This window comes from Fundulus heteroclitus, chromosome 14, assembly GCF_011125445.2.
Source record: "Fundulus heteroclitus isolate FHET01 chromosome 14, MU-UCD_Fhet_4.1, whole genome shotgun sequence".
NCBI lineage: Eukaryota > Metazoa > Chordata > Actinopteri > Cyprinodontiformes > Fundulidae > Fundulus > Fundulus heteroclitus.
The window spans coordinates 14,307,962-14,327,206 of NC_046374.1; the positions used below are offsets into that span (position 1 = coordinate 14,307,962).

Below are 19,245 nucleotides of genomic sequence, written 5' to 3' on the forward strand. Positions count from 1 at the left end.
CAGGTTACAATCCCACCTGGGGTGGTGACCCCGGTAGGTTTCTCCCGGTAGACAAATTCTGAAAGCATTTCTTTATTCTTTAAATAATCCTCCTAATATGTTGCATTTTGAATGTTTTAGGAATATGTCGATTTTTTATTATTATTATGATTTTCTGCTTACAGCTAACGAAAACATTACATTTAATTCCTTATAACGATGAAGGTATAGTGTGAAAGTAACTCACACCTGCAAATGAAAAACCTTTGGACTTGGCTGGTCAAACCTCCAAAAGTGCTGATTTAGCGTATTCATCGAGCTCAAGTCCCCCACAGTGTGGACTTTTTTTAAGCTTTTCCAAACATCACTGATGCTGTCCTGCAGCTGCACTTCCATTTTCGTTCACTGATAGTTGTTTACCCCTCTCTGATCCTCTTCCTCAGTTCTTTTTGTACAGCTCTCAGTTCCTCTTTCTTTCCTAGCCTGAAATCCCTCGTCTTCTCCCTCAGCAAAGCTTTTATTTGAGATTTCTTGCTGTTGGAGAAACACCTAACTTTAATAAGTGGTACAGTCCGTGATGCATTCTGTAATTTCAGCAATGTCCTCCTCATGAGGAGGGCATATTCTTTTGAGCCATTGTATTAACGCCCCTAAGATTGCTATATAGTTTTCAAGGCAAAATACATTTTTCTAATGTTGTCCCGAATTACGTGCTGTCCCAATGTACCTGAATTTAAAAATATATCCATGTAGACATTGTACTTTGTCGTGTCATAGCTTAATCTAAATTTCTAACAAAATGGATTTATGCTAAAATATCCGAAATTAGTTAGGTGTTCAATTTAGTATTCGAGAAGAATATTTTTCTTGTACATATCTTTGAACATTGTACCTTTAACAACGAACGCCTGAAGACCTGCATCAGGCTCAGCTAGTCAACACGCGAATCATCGATCGCTCTCTCGCTCTTCCTCGCGTCGCCGCATCGGTACTCGACTGCTTTGACCTAGCTGGAAATTTCGTTTACTGCCGTGTAGCTCCTAAAAACCCAAAATCATGCCCGGCCAGGCAGCAGCTAACTAGCGTCTTAGCCGCGATTCAAGGCGCTCATGTGTCATTTTTAAACAGTTTACAGACTGATTAAGCCTCCAGCTCCGCTGCCCGGCTTTTATCCGGGCTCTGCGGCGCGTTTCTGTGCCGAGCCGAGGCCTTGTTGTCGCAAGTCTCCAACAACAACAACAAAAAAAGAAGAAGAAGAAGAAGAAGAAACGTCCGGGGGGTTTTCATGTTGAAGTCGTCCGGTTTGGGGGTGAAAATTAAGCAGTTTTTTCCCGTCGGAAGATGGACACGGACAAGTTTAACTATGTCTACAGCTGTGACCTGGACATTAATGTGCAACTGAAGATGTAAGTTGGGCTGAAGCCGAGGAACTACTTTGTCTTGTGATCTGACAGGAGGCTCGGTGCGGCGATTGACGCTGGGAGAGGGGTTTATACTCTGTTGACCCTTTAGAACCCCTATTTGTTAATTTAATTGGAAGAAATACCCGAGAGTGACCCGGCGCTGTTTTTAATTCTGTGTTTTGGGCTTAATGTGTCCTGTCAGTGGCTCGGTTTCACATTGAGCTGCAGTGTTTTTTCGATGCGCTGCATGTTTCTTCTCTCTGCCCTGCTGCTGATGAGGCAAAAATAACCATTCTGAGATCAAAGAAACCTGTAAATGGAAAGTTCAGATTCTGATTTCGAGCTCGTTCGCTTGTACTTCCGTGATTAGCGCATGGCTCCCCAACAAAGAGGTGGACACACTGCGTCCTCCATCCATGCATTATGGTTATTTAACATACCAGTCATATGATCAGCCATAGTCAGGATGTTCTCTGCACATAATATGCATCAAAGCTGTAAATTCCAACTTTATTTCACGCTATAAAACGCATCGACAAACAGTTCTGTTTGCTGAGTTTAATTTAAAACAAATAGATGAAGTTTACTGAAATATGCTGGGGATCTTGGGTATGTATGTGTTTTTTTCCTCTTTGTAGAAATAAAATAAAGTGTGTCATGCAGTCATATTACAATAGTGGTTATTATAAGCATTTAGATCTGGCCCCCTGACTGGGTCATTCTAACATATGAATGTGCATCAGAACCGAATCCAGTGGCTCATCTTGCAGTCAGTCCTGCTAACCACCCAATCATTAGATCCGGGTCTGTAGAAGCAGAGACGTGTCTAGATATCGCAGAGCACCAAGCCTTGATGGCTGGAGTTTTAGACCCCTGGTCTGACCCATTCCATTGTGGCTGTATTTTTTAAAGGTTCTTGTTCTACTGGAACATGAACTTCTGGCCCAGCCTTGTCGAGGCTCTAAATAAGGTTTCTTACAGGATTGTTCCATATCAAGCTTCATCTCCGTGGACTCTGACCTGCTTCCCATTCCCTGCCGAGGAAGGACGTTCTTACAATGCTGCCTTCCCGTCTTTTTGTGGGGACGGTGTGTTCATGGCTGCCCTCGTCACCGATCCGGTTTGTGTTCACGGAGAGGAGGGTGTATAGTTCGTCTAGAACCTCAGGATCTCTTCTTTGCTTTTTGTGGATGATGTGGTTCCGTTGTCCTTTCCAGACTCTGACCTTCACATCCAACTGGGAGGAGACCCCTGAAGAGACACAGGACTTGCTGGAGGGGCTATATATGCTGTCTGTGTCAGACCGGACCTCTTATGCTTTGTTTTAACAGCGGCTCTCTTGCTGCCTCTCTTCCATAAAGGCCAGATTTGTGGACTGCACAGTTAATAGTTGTCCTTTGAATTGATTCTCCTACCTGAGCTGTGAAACACTGCAGCTCCTCCAGAGTAACCAAGGGCCTCCTGGCCAGGGTTAATGGTTGGTTGGTTTTCTGATGATGGAAGGAACAGAGCTCTGTGAGACTGTGAGTCTCTTGGAGAAAAGACGAAACAAAGAAGAACCCGTCCAGAGGACCGTCTCAGTCTTTCTTTTCACTTCCTGAATTATTGAGATGTGTCAGGACGTTGACTTTTAACCTAACCCTGATTTAAACTTGTCCACATCTTCCTCCCCGACCTCTCTGCTTGTTCACTCATATTCTCTAACAAACCTCTGCAACCTATACTGAGATTAAATTACACACAGGAGAAATGTTTCTGAAATCAAGATGCTGGTCTGGATTTCTTTTCAGGGAGTTGGAGTGAATAATTTGTATTTTTTTTTTAAGAAGTTTTCCTTTCACTTCACCATGATGCACCACTTGCTTTTGGTTTATTGAACAGAGTCCCCTGCAAATAAATAGAAGTTTCTGGTTGTAGTAATGTCACAAAATGTAAAACTAGTTGGAAGTATAGGAATACTTTTGCATGGCATTGTAAAAAATAACCGTACAACTTGACACTTTAAGAACTGAATCTAGGTCGCTTCAACACTGACTTTTTCTGGGCCCATCTGTGAGAAACCTGATTAATGGAGCAATATAAAATATGTCTTAACAAGAACTTTTTGTGTAAAGTTTTCTCCTGACTTTGCATCTCTGGGTCGTCCGCAGACTCTAGCCCCGTCTTTTCTTTTCCCTCATTTTTATATTCAGTTTTACATTTATGCTATTTATTCTATATTGCTAACTAACTACAGGCATAATATCAAGTCACTTTAAAAACAAATATAGAGAAATCTAAAATCAAATCACGAGTCAGTAAACAGAAGCGGCATCAACGTCCAGTTTTTAATCTATCTGTAAGATCACAAATATGCTTTTTTTTTTTTTATTAAGTGTAATTTCTGAAGGAGAACTTATAACCCCACGGGTCCATGGATAAATACAAGTTCACAGTTTTAGACTTTCCAGTTCTGTTCTTGTTAGAAGCACAACGCAGTCAAATTAAGGTTTATGACAATTGGTAAAAAGTTTGACTTTCGGTATCCGCTCATCCTCAGCAAGCACGTGGGGACAGTGGAAAGAAAAGACGGCTTTATGAGGAAGGGAGCTCAAACAAAAACCCGGCTCTGTGTGAGCGGCCGTCTGCCTAAACCTGCGGGTTTGGGAAGATGGATCAGCCACAAAAATAGTCAAAGTCAGTGATTTTCTGCCCCTGATAGTTTTGGGTTCTCGTTCAGGATCTACCAGAAATTAAACTTAGTGCAACTCTCTCAGCATCATGTAGGATTTCAATGTGATCATCATCAATTTGACGTCATCTTGTATTAAATACAGGAAATATACCGGTAGTCGACTTCATACATTTTTGTTTTGATCTCTGTTTTATCAGAAATCTAACGGCAAGCGATCTGACCTCTTCTTGTTTTTTTTTCTTACCGTAAAGAGCGTCCATGCATCCCGTCACTGACTGAACTGTGTGCTTGTTTCCTCCTCTTCCTCTCCTCTTCGCCAACAGAGGGAGTCTGGAAGGGAAGCGGGAGCAGAAGAGCTACAAGGCGCTGCTGGAGGACCCGATGCTGCGGTTCTCGGGCCTGTACCAGGAGAACTGCTCGGACCTCTACGTCACCTGCCAGGTGTTCGCAGAGGGGAAACCTCTGGCTCTGCCCGTCCGCACCTCCTACAAAGCCTTCAGCACACGGTGGAAGTAAGAACGCCCTTTTTTTTTTCTTTCTTCTAGACATAAATGCTCGTGCCGTCTTCTCACACACGACGGTGTTGCTTCTTGTCCTGTGCTAACTCTGTTTCACCCGGCCGCTCGTTTTACTCACCGCACAGCTGGAACGAGTGGCTGCGGCTGCCGGTGAAGTACCCCGACCTTCCGCAGAGTGCCCAGGTCGCTCTCACCGTGTGGGACATGTACGGGCCTGGCAAAGCCGTCCCTGTCGGGGGAACCACCGTCACCCTGTTTGGCAAATATGGGTGAGTCTTCCCCCCCGGCACGGTTCAAGTTGTAACGCGTGTCAGAATCTTAACTCCTCCGCCGCCGCTGTGCCAGCATGTTCCGGCAGGGCATGCATGACCTGAAGGTCTGGCCGGGCGTGGAGGGGGACGGAGGGGAGCCCACCAGCACGCCGGGGCGCACCAGCAGCAGCCTCTCGGAGGACCAGATGGGCAGACTCGCCAAGGTACGCACAGAACGAGAAGGTATAGAGATGATGGTGGGCAGTATTTACTATAAAGGCACGACAGAGGAGGAATAGGTTGCAGGAGGACGATGGCAGGTAAAGAGGAATCCGTAGGGCGGAAAGTTGTTTCTAAACCATCGTCTGTTCCAGGGCCCTGATCTGGAGGTGCTCAGTGATGTGAGTACGAATGGAGGAGTTGGAGCTGCAACAGTATGTGTGCGTGTGGACTCTTTGTGTATGAAAGCCTTGATCAAAATGTGTTTGGATGCAAATCCTCGCCGCCTCACGGCCGTAGCAAGGACCATCGAGTTCTGAAGTCCTCTTTGCGTTTCCAAATGCATTTTGAGCCAGGGTTTTTTTGGTGTGAACACCTTGGTGGCCCGGTGTATGGCTGTGTTCTGGAAGGCATCCCGCACACTTCTGTGGTTTAAGGTCTCTGCTGTATCCTCGTATTAATGTGTTTTTAGAGGCGTGTGCGTGCATGGATTTCATGTCGACGTGAAAAAAAACGAGTAAATCGATGTTTGTGTAAGTAGACTGGATTTAACCTTGGATTTCTAGCTTCCGATAACTCATTGCTCAGTTTGTACTAGAGATGTACGGGGCTGGGAGCTGGAGTCGGCGCGCTAACGGGTCGATCAGCCCTGATTGGTGAAGGACCGGACGGAAACATAAATATACAGCGAACGCACCACACTGGTTCTTGTTCAGGTTGCCAGCAAAACGCCCTTTGTTGTAAACACTTATTGAGTGAAGATGACCTAAAGTTATTATATTATGTTTTAGTTAATATAGGTAGTTAGTGTTTATTATTACTGGGAGAACACCATAAGAATTGTGATTTATTGATTTATCATGATAACTAAGCTAATTGATGATGTTTGCAAACTATGAAAACTGACCAAAAACTGGTTGGGATTGTTACTTTTGCTGTATTACACCCCAACCCCCCCCCCCCCCCCCCCCCCCCCACACACACACACACACACATACACACACATCACTTCTAATGAGAGCATCAGAAATTCTAACAATATTTGTCAACATGATTAAATGCAGTCATTGTGAGCTTATTAGCAATAGCATTGTATTAATTCAATTCAATTCCATTTTATTTATATAGCACCAATTCATGAAACATGTCATCTCGAGGCACTTTACAAAGTCAAATTTAATCATATTATACAGATTGGTCAAAAATTTCCTATATAAGGGAACCAGTTGATTGCATCAAAGTCCCAAAAAGCAGCATTCACTCCTGGAGAAGCGTAGAGCTCACATAATGTAACGTCAGTAGTCTTATTTTTAGAGCCAAATGTGTTTCTGTGGGCTTCTCATTGTGTTCAGTAAATGCAGCAAGATGTTGTGATACAATATTAGCTCAAAATTAGAGTTAAACAACATGAATGAGTGATATGGATGCAGTTTATATGGTATTTTGAGGTATTTGAGTGATGATAAATTGTATTTTAAAATCCATTCCAGTCTTATTTGACCATAGATTACATGGCTAGGACTCCATGTCACTAAATTTGAAGCCAACAAACATAAAAACTGCACTCATGATACCAATATCTGTAATATTGTAATGGCAAAGGACTGCTTGGAAGCAATATTTGGTGGTAAATTGGATTTCAAGTGCCACACATACCAGTTCTCTATGCTAATAATGGATCTTTCTTGTTGGATGGACTTTTTCGCAGCCTTCGATGCATACATTTGTTTTATATTTTTAGTGGCAGAGATGTAAAACTTTCATAAAGACAAAGAAAAGAACCTGAAAAAAATGGGTTAATATTAATTAAGATTTGAGATGACACTGTTTTCCTGATATCATGCCACCATATTACACATCCATAACCAATATAAGACTTTAAAGACAATTTAAATTGGTATTGGCAGGTTCCAGGCTTTGCAAAACCCAGATATCGCTAGTCTCTCTGGTTATTTTTGCCGTTTTTGTTCCGTTATGTTTTGAGAGCACAGGGCTTAATCATATCACAAGTTGATTTCTGGCTGCTAAAAGGTGCAAATCTTGCTTTAAAGTGTAACAGCTGGACTCTGGTCTTGTCTGGTTGCGTCACCTTTATTCCCAACACCGCCGCTCACCTCCTCAGGAGCGGATCAGCTGCTGGACATGTGTGTGTGCAGAGATGCTGGACTGGCTGCTGGACTTGAGTTTTGTGCATGACTGGTGGAGCTCACCAGCTGCTTTCCTGCCACTGCAGCAGTAGCGGGCACTCTGTGTCTGGATTTCATCGTTTTGAGTAAACCTCCTTTTCTCCTGGTCTCTGTCTCCTTGCTTCACGTCTCCATCCAGCTGACGAAGGCCCATCGGCAGGGCCACATGGTGAAGGTGGACTGGCTGGACCGGCTGACCTTCAGAGAGATTGAGATGATCAATGAGGTGAGACGGTGATCTGGGCTCTCTCTGTCTCCAGACTGTATTTCTTTAATGGATTAAATTTCATACATTCATATGCTTTTTTTTTTTTTAAACCGCTACTTTTTCTCAAGTGGCCTTGAACTGTATTTGTTCATGCTTTCCAAAGGAAAGATTTTAGCATTTTTCTTGAACTTTGCTACTTTTTTTGCTAATTTTTCTGAGTAGCATATTGGCAAATGCTACTTAGAAATGTGGAAAGAAGCTGAAATTGTTTTAAAGAAAAAGGGAAGCTTCTAGACACATGACCTGAGAGATAGAAAATCCTTGTGTAGATCCGCTGTGTAACAAGGTAATTTCGATCTGTGAAATTGTGCTCTTACAGTCTGGAAAGGTCTGTTTAAATGGTGAAAAATGATTTTGGATTACTTTTTCCAGTTCTGGAAAGTATGGAAAAAGAAAATAAGACTTAGAACATTTTTTTTGTATTTCCAGACTGTATGACCTCGCGATTGGAAATTAGGTTTTACCCGTCTGTCCTTATTCCTGTCCACCTCTTTCCTCATCACTCCATCCTTATGCCTGTCCTTTCCTCTGTCTGATTGTCTGCCCAGCCGTCAATAGAAGTTGGCTTAAAAGGAGCATAGAAAAGTGAGGAATGTGTAGAAATCATGATGGTACACTGCAAAAAGGGAACTAAAAGTAAGTCAAATTTTCTTGAAGTTAATGTATTTTCCTTGATTTAAGCAGGTAAAAAAGACTATTTGCCAATGGAATGAGTATTTGTACCCCTAAAATAAGCTAATTAGATATCCTGCACTTGAAATAAGATGATAGAGATGAAATGTTCCTATTTTAAGTGCAAAAATCTTATTCCAATGGCAAATAGTCTTATTTACCTGCTTAAATCAAGGAAAATACATTAATTTCAAGAAAATTTGACTTACTTTTAGTTCCCTTTTTGCAGTGTAGTTATTGTTTCTCAAATTAGGCTAAAAAAAAATGGGAACACGTTTTATCTTTGAGGCAGACTGCTGATGACAAAAGTGCTTAAAGAGGGTTTTTTTTAAATCTGTGTGTGGACACAACGCTGGAGTATCACTTCAGTGAAAACTTATTTTTATGTCGTACTTACTAATAGCGATGTGGCTTAAGACCCAAAAAAACCCTCCTCGGTAAAACAGAAATGAGAGAAAAACAAAGCTAGGTGTAAACATTGCCGTACATTTAGAAACGCAAATCTGTGTTCCCGCAGAGCGAGAAGCGCAGCTCCAACTTCATGTACCTGATGGTGGAGTTCCCTCGTGTCAAAACCAACGACAAGGAGTACAGCATCGTGTACTACGAGAAGGTACGTCTAACGCCGGCTCTCCACAGCAGGCGGTGGCCGGCGTTGTGCTCGTGACGCTGAACCGGGGCCGACGGCCGCTTTATTTCCGTGCAGGACGGGGACGATGCCTCACCCGCCCTGACCAGCAGCGACATCGTCAAGGTCCCCGACCCACAGATGGGGATGGTGAGCGCCAACGCAGATCTACGAAAGCTGATAAAAAGAAGATTTAATTTAACTTGAGTTCAGTCTTAAACCCTGGTTATGTGGGCTCCTCCTCCCAGGAGAACCTGGTGGAGAGCAAGCACCACAAACTGGCGCGCAGCCTTCGCAGCGGACCCTCGGACCACGACCTGAAGCCCAACGCCGCCACGCGCGATCAGCTCAACGTAAGGAGCTAGCAGTTTTAACGTCTGAGGAGATTCTGTTGGGTCGTTAGTCCGACAGTGGGTGTTCGGGTGTCGCCCACAGATCATCGTGAGCTACCCTCCGACCAAGCAGCTGAGCTCTGAAGAACAGGACCTGGTGTGGAAGTTCAGATACTACCTCACCACCCAGGAGAAGGTGGGGATGCGTCTAGCGCCGCCTTTAGTCGTCCTCTCCCTGTTGGCTGATTCATGGTTGACTTTAACTCCTGCGCCTTTTCCTCCTCCTCTGGCTCCAGGCTCTGACAAAGTTCCTGAAATGTGTGAACTGGGATCTGCCCCAGGAGGCCAAGCAAGCGCTGGAGCTGCTGGGCAAGTGGAGGCCCATGGACGTGGAGGACTCCCTGGAGCTGCTGTCATCTCATTTCACCAACCCCACAGTGAGGCGCTACGCCGTGGCACGCCTCCAACAGGCCGACGACGAGGTACCCCCCCGTGGGTCGGGCTAGTGACGCGCTCCGTCTGTAGCGCTAAGGTCTCATTCACCTACATTCTGGTTTACAAAGGTGAAATAAATACACATTTTATGAGTATGTAATGTCAAATGAGTTAGCAGGTTATGGACCTTTTGCTGGAGGGATGTGAGCTCATGGCAACATTTAGATAATGACAGCCATAGAAGAAGAAAAAAAAACCTGAATATAAAATAATCTTTTAAAATGTATCGAATTCCAACCTTTAATTGAAGTGTATTGTTTTAGTAGAGGGGAAAATTACTAAGTTACATTTTATTTTATACAAAATCAGATTCAGTTTCCCTTCAGTTTCTGGCGCTGTGCTTTTTGAGGTTTGATCTAGAGAGATTATGCAGAGAGGAATAGTGAAGATTCCTCTCTGTATGGTCCATCCGTCCTCTATTGAAAGAGTAGAAAGAGTTTTTTTTTTTTTTTTTGGTTTTTTTTGTGAGGATATGCTACTGTAGTTAGGGTTGGGAATTGATAAGATTTTCACGATTCCGATTCCCCTCTTGATTCTGTGAGACGATTCGATTCTCTTTTTGATTCCAATTTGGGGAAAAAAGGAGAACAAACAGTTTGATCAGCATCAACTTTGTTTACTTAACTATCACACGACCTTACAAACTAACAAGGTCAAGATGTCCACAGCAAATGTGCAACTAGAGTAACATTTATATTTGTTTAAATAAAAAAAGGAATATAAGAACAAACTTAAACACAGTAGATGAGTTTATAATACAAGAAAATGTAAGTTTGTTGTGACAGTTGCTTATTAAACTCTGTTTAGATAACCTCAGTCATCTAAATCTAACAGAGGAGGCATCTGTTTAATGAAAAAGCAATTACTGTACAATTTTGGGAAATAAACTCATCTCCCCCTGATTTAAATAAACGAGCATCACCTTTCTGTCGCTCCCTGAACTGCGGAGCAACTTCGTAGCATGTTTCCTTACATCCACTGCAATAGCTAGAATCATGTAAGAATTCCAGCTACCAGTAGTTATAATTAAACATGCTACCAATGAAGGGCTGGATTAACGAGAAAGGCACACTCCCTTAATAACCCCAAAGAGAGGGAGGAAATTGGTTTATTTCCAGAAATGGCATATGATTTACTAGGAACCAGCCAGTGATGTAAAACTAGCTACTTACCACCAGAGCTGCCTTCCATGCCGGTCGTAACTTTAGCTTCTGTCCGGTAAGAATCCCGTTTTTTTAACGGCATTCATTAAAATGTAAGCCATGTTGTGTGCTCAGGTGTTTTTGCCTGTTGGATCTATTTCCTCCCGTGGATGTAATTGTCACATGCAATGATTGCAAAGCGCCTCGTTGCCATCTTTCTCTTCTTTAAAATGAAGCCAAACTTTACCCGATGGGGCGGCATTTTTTTGTTTTGCTTTAAGCCTGGTCACGTCGTGCACAAGTTACGCACACGTGCTTACTGAACGCCGTGTGCGTAACTTGCGTAAAAAAACGTTGCGATAAGAGAATCGTTAAGCGCGCTGCCAAACTGTGCCACGGAATTGGAAAACACGGAACCGGTTCTGAACAGGAAACGGTTTTCGATTCCCATCCCTAACTGCAGTACAATCTAAATCTATTTGAAAGGTTTTGAAACGCGTTTCCCAGGAGGGTGCTGGTCCTTGTGCCGTTATCCTACGCGTCCCCCTGATCACCTCTTCTCCCCCCCCCACAGGACCTGCTGATGTACCTCCTGCAGCTGGTGCAGGCGCTCAAATACGAGAGCTTCAACGACATCCAGGGAGGCTTGGAGCCAGGCAGCAAGAGAGACGGCCAGGGACTTTCAGATGACTCCACGCTGGACAGGTCAGAGCAACATCGGCGTCGGCGCTCTGGCTGCACATCACATGCGAGCCGCAGCGACAGGCATGAGCTGGAGGGGCTTATTTTCTGGGGCCGGCACAGATGTCAGCAGGTGACTTTTTTTGGCGTCCGGAAAAGGATCTAAATTTACCCGTCCGGCGGGGAGGCGCTCGCTGATTTGCGCCGTTTTGATTATTTCTGTTTCAGGAGGCGTAGAAAAGCCTCTGGGTTGTTAGGATTTCACTGGCAGCCGAGGCTGCAGTCTCAGGCTGCTGGCTCGGTGCAGACACGCAGCAGCCGCGCCGACTTCAGCGTGGGGTGGAAAAGAATGTAATATCTGCTCCAACTGGTGTATTTATTGTTCTCGTTCTGCCTGTAGTTCCCAGATCCTGTCCGTCACGTCCGGCTCCTCCGCCACGCCGCAGCAGAAAGGCAAGGACGGCGCGGACGGCGAGAATCTGGAGGTGAGAAAACCCCCGAAACGGCTCACAGAAACGACGTCATCAGCGGCGGCCAGACCCCGTGATCAGCAAGTGCTTCATTTCTTATTTCATTTCTTCGTTTCAGCAAGACCTGTGCACCTTTCTCATATCGCGCGCCTGCAAGAACTCCACCCTCGCCAATTATTTGTACTGGTGAGTACGGTTCCTCCCAGAGGAGCGAGAGCGGCGCCGCTCGCCGGGACAGATCGGGGTAAAAGCCGCCGCTTTCTTCCCCCTCAGGTACGTGATCGTGGAGTGTGAGGATCAAGACACGAAGCAGAGGGATCCCAAGACGCATGAGATGTACCTGAACGTCATGAGGAGGTTCAGCCAAGCGTTGCTCAAGGTGGTTTATTTCTGCCTTTTCTCTTGATCTCCCCCCACGGCCCTCAAATGTGACATTTTCTGTAGCGGCGATTGGTTCGTCTCTCCTTTGGCTCCCCGCAGGGCGATAAGAGCGTGAGGGTGATGCGATCGCTTCTGGCCGCCCAGCAGACCTTCGTAGACAGGCTGGTGCAGCTTATGAAGGCCGTCCAGAGGGAGAGCGGGAACCGCAAGAAGAAGGTAACGTGCGTTTCCCCACTCTGTGACCATAGAGGACGTCTATCTTCTAACTCTGTTTCTGCTCTGAATCAGTCAGTCGTTAAATTGTTGAAGTTGGTTTATGGGTCAGACGTTTAACCCGTTCCAGTAATTGTTGGGAGAAACCCCTGAACTGCACAGTTGCCATCATGTCTCCATGGTTCTCCCCAGACGGAGCGGCTGCAGGCTCTGCTGGCCGACAACGAGAAGGTCAACCTCTCGGACATCGAGCCCATTCCTCTTCCTCTGGAGCCCCAGATCAGGATCAGAGGCATCGTGCCGGAGACGGCAACGCTCTTCAAGGTGCACAAGGCCTCTCTTAATTTACGCTAATTATTCTCTGATCGCGTGTTTAGCTTATAAAGTCCACCAGAAATCAAGCTGCAGTTTTCTTCTTAAATCTCTTGGAGATATTTCTGTGTGCTGAAGGACAAACTGAAGCAGCACAGCTTTTACATATCATGATGTTTGGAATATAGTGGCTTTACGAGTAATCAAACATCCACTCAGTGTGATGGCAGCATCAGCCGTCATGGCGATGGTTTATGTCTGCCGCTGTCTCATGTTAACCTCGACTCTCCCAACATGTTCATATACGGTTACAGAAAAAACGAGAACGTCTAGATTCTTGATGTTTCGTCACCAAAAGCTTTAAGAAACATAATGAAACGTAAACCTCAACAGATTTTGGTCGGGATTTTCAGATGGACCGGCACAAAGTAGTGCACGGTTGGGAAGTGGAAAGGAAACGGTTCCTGGTATTTGTCCAAAGAAAAGTCTGAAAAGTGTGGCATGCATCTGTATTAACCCCCCTGTACTCTGATGCCCCTAAATAAGAGCTAAATACAAAATCAACGTATCCTCAGATGTCACCCAAGCACTGAATAGAGTCCATCAATCTCGGTATAAATTCAGCTGTTTTGTGGAGGCCTCAGAGGTTTGGTGGAGAACATCCAGCATCATGAAGACCAAGAAACAGGAGAAGGTTGCAGAGACGTTTAAAGCAGTGTTAGGTCATGAAACTATACCCCGAGCTTTTAGATATTTCATGGAGCACTGTTCAGTCCATCATCTGAACATGAAATTAGCATGGCCCAGCTATCAAAGCGCTCAGGACGGGAGTGTTCATCTGTACCGGCTGACTGTACAAGGTGAGTATGTCTCATAAAAGTAGCCAAGGTGCCCACGGTAAGATGGGAGGAGCTGCAGAGATCCACAGCTCAGGTGGAAGAACCCACTGACAGGACAGCTGTTAGATGTGGGACTGAATTCATATAGTGTTTTTCTACTCATGCAGACCCCTCAATGTGCTTTACACTAATTCACCCAGTTGTTCAAATAAAGCCACGAGAAGTCCCATTTTAGTTTGCCACAAGCCATGTAAGGACATAGCGAACATGTGGAAGAAGGAGCTCCAGTCAGATGAGACAAAAATGAAACCTCGTGGCTTTCTCACATCCCCCTGACCCACATATCCCCCCCAGGAAGTCATGGTTGCATCCTGCTGTGGGGATGCTTTTCTTTAGCAGAGGGACAGTGAAGCGGGTCAGAGTTAATACAAAGATAGATGCGGCTAAATACAAGGCAATTCTGCATTTTATAGGCCTGAGACTGAAGATATTGATGCTAAAATCACCCAGTCCTGACCAAAGTCCAGTTGGGACTCATGTAGCATTGAAAATTCATGTTGGATGCTTTCCATTGAGTCAATACTTTGTAGGACAGGCGGTCCTACAAAGTATTGATTCTGGGGGACTTTTCTTTGTGAAATGTCTTAAAACCATGAATCATTCTCCTTCCACTTCACAATCATGCTCCATGTTGCGTCGGTGTTTAACATAAAATTCAAACACTTCAAGGGGCGTACATACTTGCTGTACTGCGGCTCGTGTTTGTCAGACAATAGCTTTGCGACAGACCCCCATCAAGCGTTGTGTCACTCTGTGCGTCTGCGTTTGTCCCAGAGTGCTCTGATGCCAGCCAAGCTGATCTTCAAAACGGAGGACGGCGCCATGTACCCCGTCATCTTCAAACACGGAGACGACCTGAGGCAGGACCAGCTCATCCTGCAGATCATCTCGCTCATGGACAAAGTAAGACCCGTTTCTGACCATCTGCAGCAGCGGCTTCCAAACCTTTCAGCTATTGGGCCAAAACATGAATGGAATCAAAATCACATAACCAAAAATACTAACCGTGCCCAATATAATCGTTTTAAGAAGAGATATTAAACTGCATCTAGCCTATTTTATTAAATTAATTCCAACCGGATTTTAATGCACCAAAGTCTGCATTTGAGTAAAAGTTGCCCTACTATGAAATTAAAGCGAATGTAAAAAGTGGTCTCATTAAGACAAATGTTGTGTTGTACCGAATATTCAATTGTAAGATTTTAAGTTGTTTATAATAGATTTATAATAGATAGATGCTCTGTCTTCTGTAACCCCAGTCGGTCGAGGCAGATGACCGTTCATACTGAGCCCGGTTCTGCTGGAGGTTTTCCTTCCCGTTAATGGGTGGTTTTTCTTCCCACTGTCGCTTCATGCTTGCTCAGTTTGAGGGATTGCAGCAAAGCCATCAACAATGCAGACGACTCTTCCTGTGGCTCTACGCTTCTCCAGGAGTGAATGCTGCTTGTCGGGACTTTGATGCAATCAACTGGTTTCCTTTATATAGGAAATTTTTGACCAATCTGTATAATATGATTGAACTTGACTTTGTAAAGTGCCTTGAGATGACATGTTTCATGATTTGGCGCTATATAAATAAAATTGAATTGAATTGAATTTACTCTAATTAAAAATAAAAAATTCCCATCTGCAAAAAGCTACCAGCGCTGATGGGCCAAATATTTCTTAAAATTCTGTTAGAGGGCCACACAAAATCACGACAGGGGCCACAAATGGCCCCCGGGCCACACTTTGGACACCCCTGATCTAGAGCTAGTGTGTTTTCTCTGCATCTGTAAAATATTGACGATGACGAAGTTCTTTACTTTTATGCCGGTAATTAAATGTAACTATTACTAATTCTGGACTAATCTTGCGTGTTTTATTTGTGCGCGTTTGTGGTGTTTAGCTTTTAAGGAAAGAGAACCTGGACCTGAAACTGACTCCATACAAAGTTCTGGCCACCAGCACCAAACACGGTAAGCGCTCAACGCCTCTTATTTTTTCCCCCTGGATTTAAAATAGAAGTTATTATAAAATCATTTACACATCACATTCTCTAGAAACCAAACCCAGCAGCAGTACATCATAGATTGCATCGCTGCATGATTTAATCTGTGCTCTAAAAACCAAACCTGCACGCGCCTCACTGTTCCAGGTTTCATGCAGTTTGTCCAGTCTGTTCCTGTCGCGGAGGTTTTGGCCACTGAGGGCAACATCCAGGTGAGCTGGTTTAATCAGGCCACACAGAGCCGCTGGCGTGAATGAGAGCAACGCTTTTGATCGGTCCCCTCTCGTCTGCACAGAGCTTCTTCAGGAAGCACGCACCGAGCGAAAAGGGCCCCTATGGCATCAGCTCGGAGGTGATGGACACCTACGTCAAGAGCTGCGGTGAGGCCCGTAAAAGCACGCCGCAGCGGCCGAGCGCTCAGCTCAGCAGCCTAACGAGTGTTTGTCGCTCTGCTTCTGCAGCTGGCTACTGCGTCATCACATACATCCTGGGAGTTGGGGACAGACACCTGGACAACCTGCTGCTAACGAAGACCGGTGAGTGAAGAGCGTCTGTAAACCCAGACGCCTCCACGGACAGGCTTTTTTTTTTTTTTTTTATCCGTCTCGAGGCTACGTTCACACTGCAGCCTGAAGTGACCCAATTCCGATTTTTTATTTTTATTTTTTTTTTTTTGCACTTATGCGACCTGTATCTGATCTTTTCATGACAGTTTGAACACAGATCGGATTTTTTCAAATGCGACCCAGGTCGCTTGGATATGTGGTCCTGAATCCGATACGTATCTGATCTTTTCAAATGCGACCTGTGTCTGTACGGCCAGGTCGCATTTATCCGACCTACACGTCATTGATACTTGACAAACGTCACTAACGGTGGACCTGGCTGTGCCAAAGAGGTTGGCTAAAAAAAATAAAAAGTGGTTGGCTATCGTGCGGTAACAAGCACCTGTTGCAAGTCAATACAGCCCCACGGCAACGCGTTTACTCTCTGCTATGGCTGCCGAAGATGTGTTTTTACGTGAGAGCGCTAAAGAGATCCGTTCAGACACACATAAAGGTTTCTTTTGTCATTCTAAAATTATGAAAGAAGTCCGTATCAGTAAAGCTGCTCACATCACTCAAATTTGGCTCTCTTCCTTTTCAATCTTCTTAAAAAGATTGCGTTAGTAATGGAGCGCTGGCTCCGGTTGGAAAATAACGTAAAGAACGCAAATTACGCTGCAGCATTACAATTCGTGTTTACTTCCGCAAACAATGAGCACACTTGCTATCTATGACGTCATCGCGTCCTCTACTGCGCATGCGGGACACTTAGGTGTATGAATGCAGTTCACACAGGAGATCACATACAAGTCCCATATACTTGGTAATAGTAATATCATCTTTATTGTCATTGAAACATACATTGAAACATACATTACAACGAAATGTGTTCTCTGCTTTTAACCCATAACCTTTGGGGAGCAGTGGGCTGCCATGTGCGGCCCCTGGGAAGCGTTCTGGGGTTAAGGGTCTTGCTCAGGGACCCAGAGTGCAGGCGCTGGGGATCGAACCGGGTACTTGCATCCTTCTCAGAGTGCCAGCGTGCTGCTCTAACCACTCGGCTACGACCTCCTCCTACAACCGAACAGATGCGCAAAAAAATCAGATTTCACCAAAAAATCGGAGTTGAGCATCAAGGCCTGCAGTGTGAACGTAGCCTTAGATTATCCTCGTTGGTCCTCTTCCAGGAAAGCTCTTCCACATAGACTTTGGCTACATCCTCGGTCGAGACCCCAAGCCTCTGCCGCCGCCCATGAAGCTGAGCAAGGAGATGGTGGAGGGGATGGGAGGCACGCAGAGCGAGCAGTACCAGGAGTTCAGGAAGCAGTGCTACACTGCCTTCCTTCACCTCAGGAGGTAAATTTAAAGGAATGACCTGTGAAATATTTACCCTAAACCCAGAGTTTGGGCAAAAATTAGACATTTATTCGGCTTTAACCTGGAACAGTCTGGTTTATCAGTGTATTTAAGGCAAAATTATATACAGTTCTAAGATGTTAAAGGCGTTAAAGCGGTAGGAATTGTGGTCAGTTTGTAACGTTTGCACCTCCTTTCACTTATTTGTTCCCCAGGTACTCCAACCTGATCCTGAATCTCTTCTCTCTTATGGTGGATGCCAATATTCCTGACATCGCTCTGGAGCCGGACAAGACGGTTAAAAAGGTAAGACTGTCGCCTCTTAAACAATAAAAACAAACTAAAAAATGATAAGGATGAATACACAAGACATTCTTCTGTAAACTTTGCTAAAAAGGTGAAGATCAAGCAGGTTTTATTTTACGGGGATTTTATGTGATAGATCAACATAAGGTAGTCAATAAATGGATACGGGCATTTATATCCAGCCTGCCATGAGTAGGACCACCTTACATAGTTTAACATAAAAATGGACAATATTAAAATACTGTACAATAAGTACAAAATAGGACTTAAATAAGACGGTACAGTTGCAATCCCATTTTTCTTTGCAAAATAGCTCAATCTCAGATAGCCGAATTGGACAGAGAGCTTATAAAAAAAACATTAATTTTCAGGTCTTGCCATAGACTCTAGATTAGCTTTAGGCCTGGACTTTGACTAGGCCATCCAAACAGACAAATGTGCATTGATCTAAAGCCAACCGGGTATTTAGCTTCATCCATATTCCCATCAACTCTGACCTGCTTCCCTGCCTGTGGTGAAGCATTGCATTGGTTTAGGAGGCGTTCAAAGCTTGGGATACTGTTTTACCACCTAATCCTTCTTTAAACATCTCTGAAGCTTCTGTAACCTGACATTTTTAAGTGATTTGTCATTGAATGTCAATATTTGCGAGCCTGCGATCGGTAAAAAAAAAAAAACATCCAGCCTCTGGTCAAATTGTGGTAACTGCAGCGCTGATGTGCCACCAGGTGCAGGATAAGTTCAGACTGGACCTGTCGGACGAGGAGGCCGTTCACTACATGCAGAGCCTGATTGATGAGAGCGTGGGAGCTTTGTTTGCTGCTGTGGTAGAGCAGATACACAAATTTGCACAGGTAGGTCTACTATATTGCATGATGATGGAGATAATCAGGGCTGGAGGATAACAGTCATGGTACGACCGCTGTCTGTGCACTTCAAGGTTTTAACTGGCTGCTAATGATCCAATGAATTAAAAAATGCATCCTATCTTGACTGCAGAGTAAACCTTTATTTCTGTTTTTTTTTTTTTAGTATTGGCGCAGATGAACAATGCAGCCGGGTGAAAGGAGGCTGAAGCGGGTTAAAGCTTTGCACCACAAATGCACGATCGTGAAGCTCTGGCCTGTCTGTGAGTTCGTGAAGAAGGCAAAAGCAAACCCAGTGACACTGCTGGAGAAAAGGCCAAGAATGCACTGCCAACCTTTTACTGAACGATGACAAACCAAGGACTTGTAAATCTCCGTTTGCTCCTGTATATATCTTGTACATTAATTCGTGAATGAATGAAACGTGAGGCCAAATAAAAGACTGTTGCTGCGACTGAG

General features: G+C 44.5%; 1 protein-coding gene across 2 annotated transcripts; it reads left to right on the forward strand.

The window, feature by feature from the left end:
- Positions 1–973: 973 nt before the first annotated feature.
- pik3c3 (phosphatidylinositol 3-kinase, catalytic subunit type 3) lies at positions 974–19,245 on the forward strand. Of its 2 annotated transcripts, XM_021311378.2 has the most exons (26): positions 974–1,385; positions 4,380–4,568; positions 4,700–4,843; positions 4,920–5,049; positions 5,200–5,226; positions 7,370–7,456; positions 8,688–8,783; positions 8,877–8,948; positions 9,047–9,151; positions 9,234–9,326; positions 9,427–9,612; positions 11,342–11,472; positions 11,849–11,933; positions 12,037–12,104; positions 12,192–12,297; positions 12,399–12,515; positions 12,705–12,836; positions 14,498–14,626; positions 15,612–15,681; positions 15,861–15,925; positions 16,009–16,093; positions 16,175–16,249; positions 17,446–17,614; positions 17,830–17,920; positions 18,649–18,774; positions 18,953–19,245. In XM_021311378.2, exons 1-26 carry the CDS (start codon positions 1,321–1,323, stop codon positions 18,965–18,967), a joined length of 2,658 nt encoding a protein of 885 aa, XP_021167053.1. In that variant the 5' UTR covers positions 974–1,320; the 3' UTR covers positions 18,968–19,245. The 2 variants fall into 2 exon arrangements, with proteins under 2 accessions (XP_021167053.1, XP_012709419.1); XM_012853965.3 differs by lacking the exon at positions 5,200–5,226.